We start from the raw sequence: 9176 nt of genomic DNA, 5'->3' as shown, positions 1-9176 counted from the left end.
AACCAAAGAACAGTTGACGTCAAGTAAAAACGTCCATGAGGAAAGAAAGTGTGTGGCTGCTGATAAGAATAAAAAGACACCACGCAGAAGGTTCGAGGTTCTTCGTTCCGCAGCATTCGAGACGAGCAGATGGAGATGCAGACTAAAGGGAGGGTTGCTTGCTGATACCCCGGGATGATGAGACTGATTGCTGCACAAGGAAGGAATAAGATCCGTTTACCCACAACCTGGGATTCTCATTCGACCGCAGCCCTACGCTCAACCCAAAGGATTACAACGATGCTGCAGTGGACATGGGGAATAGACAAAGATCGTTTGGATAAAGAACTGAGTTTGTTGAGGATTCTCACCAGTTCAACTTTGGATTTATTCTAAAAGGATTCTGCCAAGACAAAGTCAGGACTCCATCCATGGACGTTAAAGTTATCTGCTGCCAAGATCGTCTCTGCATCTGGGTTTGAGTAATACTGCCTCCCCCCAAAGCCTCTATTTAGATTAAGACACAGTGTAGGGTTAGAAGTAGGAGTAATTTCTGATGATTCTTAAAAGTTTTAATTTCTTAATTTTTTCAATTGAGATGCTGTATGTCTTTTCCCTTGCTTAAGCTTGCTAATAAAATTACTAAAGTCTAATTTGATGTTGTGGACAGTTAAATTAATTGAGTCATCTAGATTTAATTTCTCTGATCATTGTAAAATCAATGCTTATGGTCCTAGTAACTTAGGGTGGCTTCAAAAGTTCTTTAGTTCAGATAAATAATGTCCCTGGGACTTATTCCTAGTCGCTAAAATTATCTAAGCCGGTTACCAAGTGCACGTTAATTACAGGGAAGGAGCTACCGTTAACAGATGTGGTTCATGAGTTCGGACATCGGCGGGGCTACTCCGATGTCTGAGTCATGAACTGAAGCGGGGCATAACGTCTGGATGAAGGTAGTCAGAGCTTAGACGAATCCTTCTCGCGCCCAGTTTAAATAAAAGTTCTCTAAATTCTAAATTGTGGTAATACCCGGGAATTAGAGTCTTTTCGGACCCGTGAGACGGAGAGCTGGTCAGTAGTCAGTCTGTTAGAGTTGGGAGGAGTTAAAAGTCGTGGCTGAATACTGAGAATTAACAAAGTCTAATCAGCAGAACGCACCGTGACTGAGTATTGACATGAGCTAAAGGAATAAAAGATGTTTTTGCTCAAAAATTTGTATTCACTACCAGGGACACAGAAATAAAATATGAATGGTTTTACTGATTGACAATAAATCCCAGCTTTATGCAGCTTTGAGTTTAATCTTCAATATTAGAGATCTCTTTAAATGATCTTATGTCTTTGAATGTGGAAGAGTGTAATGGATTATTGTGTAATCCTATATTTGTCTCTTTAACCACAGAAAGCAGCTTTTTAAGGACAGAACCGGTATCACTGCTGGACTGATATAAAATCAGGAAACGTCAGACATGGATTCAAAGTAAGAAACAAAAATGAAATATTTGCTTTTACTGGTTTGGAGTCTTTCATGTTACATTGAAACATGAAAGTGAAAAGAATATTTTAAACACTTTCAAATTCTGAGACTGTGAAAATAGAAATATCTGAAGCTTGAACAATAACCAATGAGACAAACTAGAATTTGTAACTAGAATAATGTTGAATGTGTTGAGAAAAATGTCCAATCTAGAAACAGATCTTCATAGTTCTGACAAATTGAATTGGTTTTCTGGCATTTGCATGCACTTAACCCGACACAAATAAGGAAATCTCTGCAGATTAAGGAATAAAATCGGGAGTATTAACTTATATGCATGAATAAAACCTATAATGAATGTCTTTAGATGGTTTAATCTTTAACCCGTAGATGCATACGTGGTTCAAAATGACCTGGTGAATTTTGTTTTCTCTCCATATCTTTTTAACAAAAAGTTATTTCATAGTCCAGCTATTCCTCAAAAACAAATCACCTGATTAATCTCCTACATTATTTTATTGGTACATTCTGATCAACTGTGACTGACAGCAATATATATTTTATAGACCACACAGACTGCAAACAATCAACTTACAATTAATGGTTTATTAGATTAAAATGAGTTTGAATCAACTAACCAATAAAACCTTCTTTTAGTGTTGTAATAAAAAACATTTAGTATAGATTCAAAGACGATCATCAGTTATAATGAATGCAAACAGAAAATATCTTTGGCTATTAATACAAAGAAGGAAGTGACCTCATCTACAAGGTGAGGTCACATGACTACTGAGTTGCTATTTCAGGCAGCATTAGTTATGCATCAGTCAGGAGAGCTCACCTATGACTTCCTCCTTTGAAGGAGGACACAGCTTTGGGAGAAATGAGGTAAATGAAGGTGGTTGTTGAAACAAACGATTTCAAAGGATCTTCATGGCATTCGTTGCATTTGGACTCTTCCACTCTGGCTCTGTTAGTGCTAAACTGGATTCTTACAGGAGCGTCACCAGTTTTAGGGAAGAATTGACGTTGAAATGATGTTTGTTGAATTTTACGAAATTTGAAATTCACAAAACACGGCGATATGCATGCACAGACGTTTTTAAGTCCAGTGAAAAGCATGCACAAAGAGTTGCACCTTATTGTGTATAAGAAAACACCTCCTATGACTTATTCATTCATCCATATTATTTATTTATTAATATTATTTGCAGAACGTCTGAGGATCACAGACCAGCTTCACCTACACCAACCAGTATCTCAATGAGAAGTGAGTGCTCCAGGGACCTTGATGTAAAATTCAAAGGAGGAGGAACCAGGTAAATGAAAGTGTCCCAGCCGAACTGCTTTAACTGAAAATCAAGAAATTCGATAGGAAGTGTTAAGAGAGGAAAAAGAAATGCAAACAGAAACAGCTGCAATAATTCTGGTGATATGAATGTGAATTTTCGACTGATACATGCAGTAAAGGCAGCCTTTGAAACGTAGATTCAGCCTTCAAACTTGCCACATGTTGACACAATATTTACCTCCTCAATCTGGCAAAGAACTCTGACTTGAGTTTATTTCCATGTTCTAAAGAAATCCTGCTGTTAATTTTTTTTATCTGGTCTCACTGTGATACTGAAAAATAAACTCATGTATTTGCACCAGTCTATAATGTCACCCATCTTAACAAATTAATCATTTCATTTGGAAAACAGAAATAAAACAAAAAAACAACAACAAAAAAAAAAATGCTTCTGTTGCAGGATACCTGCATAGTTAGTTGGCTATGCTGTAAAATGGCACTATGTGCCTTGAAAATGCATAATACTGCATCTTTAAAATGATGCTAAAGCCTCATTTGGCTTCATGCATGCATCAAGATCAGCTCCAGCGTCATTTTACACTAGAGTCACGAATTTGAGCTCGAATTTTTCCTTTTCTTCAGGTGTATATTATTACTTAAGGAATAATATGGCCTTCACATTATTTGTAAAGACACTGTTAGCAGTCTAGTAGGTGGCTCAATGTCTTGGGACAAAACTCACTGGTGTGTGGAAAAACCTCAAAAAATATTTAAATTCCATCAAAAAAAGAAAGAAAAAAAGTAAAAATACAAACAACAAAGAAAAAAAACAAGGTTGTTGTCAATTCCATTTTTCTTTTACAGATTTTATTTTTCCACAAGTATGTTTTTTCTTTTTCTTAAATTGTACAAGATATGTCAAAATAAATGTGGAAAAAAGTTTAAGAACAGCAATAAAGTCTCCTGTGTCCTGTGCAGGTGCTTCGTTACGGTAGAAGAGTCATAACTGTGATTTCTGGTATTTTCTGCTTTTCTTTGGTGCTCAGAAACTCATTTAGAGATAATTAGTGACAATGTATTATCTGCAGAATGTCTGAGGATGACAGACCAGCTTCACCTACACCAACCAGTATCTCAATGAGAAGTGACCACTCTGGCTTTTATGACATAAACTTCAAAGAAGAAACAAGGTAAACCAAAGTGTTATGGAAAACCGTTATTGTTTCTGGAAAACGCAATTGTCATTATTGTGTGATTGTGTTGCATTTGCAGCCTGCCTAATTATCACAGATCAGCTTCTCCTGCTGCCAGCATTGGTTCTGAGAGTAATGATCTCTCACATTACTTAAGGAGGGAAGCAGCAAGGAAAACTGTGACATCATTGTTTATACTCAAAACCCCAGACTGTGAGATATGAGATGGGATAAAAGCTGTAAGTGAGGATGTAAGCACACTTGTAGTATATTAGCCAACAATTATAGGACTCCAAACTGTCCTTTAAGATATGAATGTTGCACACACTGATAATGCGTTAAAAATATATTATACTATAATATATAGTATTGTGAAGCCTTAAAGTAAGACATTTTGTTTGAGCAAAAGTTTTGTTCAAACAAAATGCACATATGTATTCAGCTTTTCAAAACGCAGAATAGAGAATATTCTGCACATGTTTGTCCTAAGAAGCTTACAGGAAATTGCTTCTGTAAACATCCATCCTGCACTGTAAAGCAAGAACTGCAGAGCTGAACGAGGCAGCTGTGAATGTTTTTGAAGCGTGGCCAACACAGACTGAACGTCTTTGTTCACTTTGTCCACTGCCATTACTTAAACTACAATTCTAAAACAATGTTATTCTTCTTCTTCTCCTTCTGTTTGCTCATTGGCCTGGTGGAAATCCTACCAGAGAAATCCAAGTGAATGGGAGAAAGCCAAGACTGTGCTGTGAAGAGAAATTTGAATGGAGCTGAATTAGCTGTGGCCAGGCAACTTTTCTGTAACAAGCAAGATTTCTTCAATTATTCCTTTCATGTTTTGTTTCTTGTGTTGTCTTTTTAGCCCTCCACAAACTCACAAATCTGTGACATCAGTGTCTGTAACAAAGCCATCTGAGGATGAACTGCTCAGCATCAAAAGAGGTATGGTTTGCAGTCATGTGTGTCTAGCCTCTTTCAGAACGTTGCACCACAAAACTGAAACTGTGCAACCCACAGACCAATTCCACGTTGGAGGCTTGGTATCCATGTACAGATTTTACCCTATTGTTAAGAAGCAATAAGATTTTCTGTAACGTTTAAGTTCTAGAATGTGCGTATGTGATCCTTTTGTTTGTGAAATATTTGTTACCTTTTTGGGTGTGTCCTATGGCAGCCATCTTGGAACCTACCAAAGAGGAGACCTGCCTCAAACCCACCTCTTTTATAGAAAGGGCTATGTTTGCTGGAATTTGATTGGCTGGGCAGTTAATTAAGAAGGTGGGGACAACAGTATATAAGGAGACTGCTGGCTGAGCCTTGGAAAAAAAAAGGGAGAAAGCTTGAAAGCTTGAGAGACTGAAGCAGAGAGATTGAAAGCTAAGAGACTGTTGGGAAAGATGTCATTTTGTCTCGTCCGTGAACTATGCTGTGCTGAAGAAGGCCTAATAAACCACCTTTGTCTATGCTACAGCTGAGTTTTCCTTCCACACCACACCTCTCAGTGTAACACCTAGTATATAATAATGTAACTTTTTTTGTCTGTTAAACATTTTGTTTGTTGCTGAACTGGGCTGCTCAGTCCAGAGTCCACCTGCTGCATTAGAACTATGAAAACAATATTTTTTTTATCTATTTATTCTTTTGTTTTAGTTGGTGGTAATTTGAATACCTTGCTATGTCCTGGCATATTGATTCAATACCTGATTCCCGATAATCAGATGGTGGCATGACTTGGTCGTTTTCAATCTCCAATCAATTTGTTTTATTAATTAGTATTCTTGGGAATGTATTAATTCCAGTAGATGTTCAAACAAGATCATTATTATTTCCCAATACATGCATACTTTACCTTTGTTTGATTGCTCTTTATTATTTGTTTTGTGCCTTTGCATTTCAGATACCGGTCCTAAGCAACAACTCTGTGAGACCTGGAGGAACTGCATCCTTTCTGTCACTTTAAGTGAGCTCACTGATGTGGAATTTGATTCAGAACTCTTTGAGATAACCAAAAACAGGAAATACATGGATAAGATGGTAGAGACCTACAGCGATCTATTCATTACGCCAAAAAGGAACGACAGGACGGTGCTAACACAGGGAGTTGCTGGTATCGGAAAAACATATCATACAAGAAAGTTGATGGTCGACTGGGCAAAGCAGAAATCCAACACACACATCGACTTAATGGTTCCGCTTCGTTTTGCTGAGCTGAATGCAGGGTTAAGAGCTGAAGCGCAAAGCATCGCAGATCTGCTCGATAGTTTTCTCAGTGAAACGAAACAGCCTCAAGTTTCCACCTACGAGGAATGTAAGGTGGCATTCATACTCGATGGTTTGGAAAACTGTCAACTTCCTCTTAACTTTAAGAAGAATAAAAAGCTGACTAAAATCACTGAACGAGCAGCGGTGGACGTACTGCTGACCAACCTCATCAAGGGAAACCTGCTTCCTAACGCTGTGCTCTGGATCATCTCTCAGCCTTCGGGAGTTAAAAAGATTCCTGCTAAATACATCAACAAGGTTCTAGTTTGTAAAGGTACGAAACTTGTTCACTCATGTAAAATAAACATATCAAGGAATGTTGAAGTAAAAATAGTTCAAGAATTAGAAAACAATATTTAGTAGAAACATTAGAATAATGACATCTGTATTGTAATCACATAATAATTGTAGAAATTTATATGAAAACTCAAGGTATTCTTTATCATTTCTAATTTACCTCCTTTTTTAGAGATTGATGTCCAGCACAGACTCACGGCGATCGGGAAAAATGGGATCTTGGCTGCATATGAGGGTGAACTGATTGAAGCGGAGACGGATTCAGAACTCTACATGATCGACACAAACAACCAACATGAAGAGAAACTGGTGAAAACCTACAACGATATGTTTACTGACCTAAAGAAAAAGACTGTGCGAACAGTTCTGACGAAGGGCATCGCTGGCATCGGCAAAACCTTTCAAGCAAAGTTGTTCATGTTTGACTGGGCAAAAGGAAAGTCCAACAAGGACGTTGACATCATAGTCCCGCTTCAGTTCAGTGAGCTGAAAACACAAAAAGAAGCTCAGAGCTTGGACAGTTTGCTCAAAGGGTTTTTCCATGATGAGGCGAAGCCAGGAGTCAGTATCTATGAAAAGAAAAAAGTGGCTTTTGTCCTTGATGGGCTGGAAAACTATGACCTTCCTCTAGACTTCGACAACAACATTGAGCTTACAGATATAAAGACGGCAGCATCGATGGATGTGATCCTAACGAACCTCATCAAGGGAAACCTGCTTCCCAAAGCTCTTCTCTGGATCATCTCTCAGCCCTCAGGAGTTCACAAGATTCCTGGTGGATATATTGAACAAGTTACAGAATGTCGAGGTAAGAGAGCAATAAAAAACAAATGAAGCACCTCATCTACTTTCTGTTGGAAACTATTTCTGCATCAGTTCCTGGTTACATGAAGGCATGTCGTCCCTTACGTTCAGTAATAAATAGTTCTTTCATCCAATACCACATCAGACCCTCTGCCTTTTAATATAGTGTACTCCAAATGCAACCAAACTCAGGTTGAAATAACTTAGAAAAAGAAAAAAAGAAACACTTGTTCTTTTGCTAAACATTGCTCACTTGCTATGAGTTTTGTTAGTTGCCCACTCGTTAGTATAATAGAATAGTTAAAAATAATTCAGTCTAATTTAATTCAAATGTTTATGTAAAGGGAACTGGTACAACAGTCAGCCATTAAGTTAAAAATTTTATAGATTTAATATCAAAACCGTTTCTAGAAAGTTGCGTTATCATACATGTTTACTAAAAACTCCCCATAAAAAACAAGATAACAAACTAAATCAATAAATACTATCTTTGATACAATTTATTACAACTACATAATTGTTCCATTTTTACATTGTTACTACTAACAAGCTAATCTTTGTTTTTCCAATTTAGAAAGCCTCATGCGGCGAAAGAACCTTGTTTCAAGTCTGAAGAGAAGATTCATCCAGGAATACCCTGATGGAGGCGAAGATGAAGTCAATCATCCAAATCAGAAAACCACAGAACACATCATGAGAAACGTCCCTGTTGATGATATGAATGATGACGCAACCAGTGAAAACACAGCATCTAAATCACTGATAAAACTAAGTGCTCCCTCTGACGTCTTCAAAAACGGAGAACAGAAAATCAGAACCGTGTTGACCGTAGGAGAACCTGACATTGGAAAATCCTTCCATGTGCAGAAACTTGTTACAACTTGGGCAAAAAATGAAACTCAGCACTCCATCTTCACCTGGGATAAAGATCAAGTAAGACCTTTACAGGGAAAAGCTGAAGACAATTTGGAAGTTATATTTCCACTTGACTTATCAAAGATTGACCTCATTAAAGGGAAAAGGATCAGTTTTCTGGAGCTTCTCAGTTATTTATTTGTGGAGATAAAAGAATTTGTCGTCTCCAACTACACACGGTTTGAATTTGTATTTGTCTTGGATGGACTGAATGCCTGTCAACATCTTCTCCACTTTGACAACAATGAGACAGTGACTGATGTTAGAGAGCAGGCCTCAGTGGATGTGCTAATAACAAGCCTCATTAAAGGAAACCTGCTTCCCACAGCCCGAGTCTGGATAACTTCCAGACCCTCGGCTGCTGAGCAGCTCCCTGATGAGTACGTCGACAGAAAGACTGAAATTCGAGGTGAGATAGTTTTGTTTTTACTAAGATCTGTCACTGATAAAAAGCAGTTTTTAGCAAGTCATGAGGTAGTCGGTTCTACTGTTCTTAGGCAGGGAAATGATCCAGTGATTGAATGATGTGGTAATTGTGGAAAAAAAAGACAGTGTGGCTTAATAAGTAAGTGTAGACAAAGACTGAATCAAAACTGGTAACAATATCAAGCCTAGAATTACAATAGGTATTTCAAACCCTCATGCAACATATTATGCGTCTATCAATCCATCCATTTTCTTAACACCCTTGTTCCTTAGTGGGGTCAGGGGGGGTGCTGGTGCCTATCTCCAGCTAACGTTCCAGGCGAGAGGCACAGGCAGTGGTGGAGAAAGTACTCAAAAAATGTACTTAAGTAAAAGTACAAATACACAGTCAAAAATGTACTCAAGTAAAAGTCAAAGTACCACATTAGTATTTTACTTAAGTAAAAGTAAAAAAGTACTGGCTTTTAAAAATACTTAAGTATTAAAAGTAAAAGTACTTGCTGAATACATAACCTAATCGCTAATATCA

The 9176-nt window shown here is 37.7% G+C and overlaps 2 protein-coding genes across 2 annotated transcripts in view; both read left to right on the top strand.

Annotated features, from left to right (window-relative positions):
• Window positions 1–1145: 1145 nt before the first annotated feature.
• Window positions 1146–6735, top strand: LOC103156053 (protein NLRC3-like). Its single transcript, XM_016663977.1, has 6 exons — window positions 1146–1459; window positions 2671–2775; window positions 3836–3937; window positions 4806–4885; window positions 5841–6479; window positions 6689–6735. Exons 1-6 carry the CDS (start codon window positions 1449–1451, stop codon window positions 6733–6735), a joined length of 984 nt encoding a protein of 327 aa, XP_016519463.1. The 5' UTR covers window positions 1146–1448.
• Window positions 6639–9176, top strand: part of LOC103156052 (protein NLRC3-like) — a 16091-nt gene continuing 13553 nt past the window's right edge. Inside the window, exons 1-2 of the mRNA XM_016663976.1 lie at window positions 6639–7310; window positions 7881–8630. Of these exons, the coding sequence (XP_016519462.1) occupies window positions 6776–7310; window positions 7881–8630 (1285 nt within the window). The 5' untranslated portion in view covers window positions 6639–6775. The remainder of the gene's footprint in view (window positions 7311–7880; window positions 8631–9176) is intronic.

Source organism: Poecilia formosa, unplaced genomic scaffold, assembly GCF_000485575.1.
Source record: "Poecilia formosa unplaced genomic scaffold, Poecilia_formosa-5.1.2 Scaffold461, whole genome shotgun sequence".
Lineage (NCBI taxonomy): Eukaryota > Metazoa > Chordata > Actinopteri > Cyprinodontiformes > Poeciliidae > Poecilia > Poecilia formosa.
Note: the sequence above shows the minus strand (reverse complement) of the source record. Positions and strands in the feature narration are given on the sequence as shown.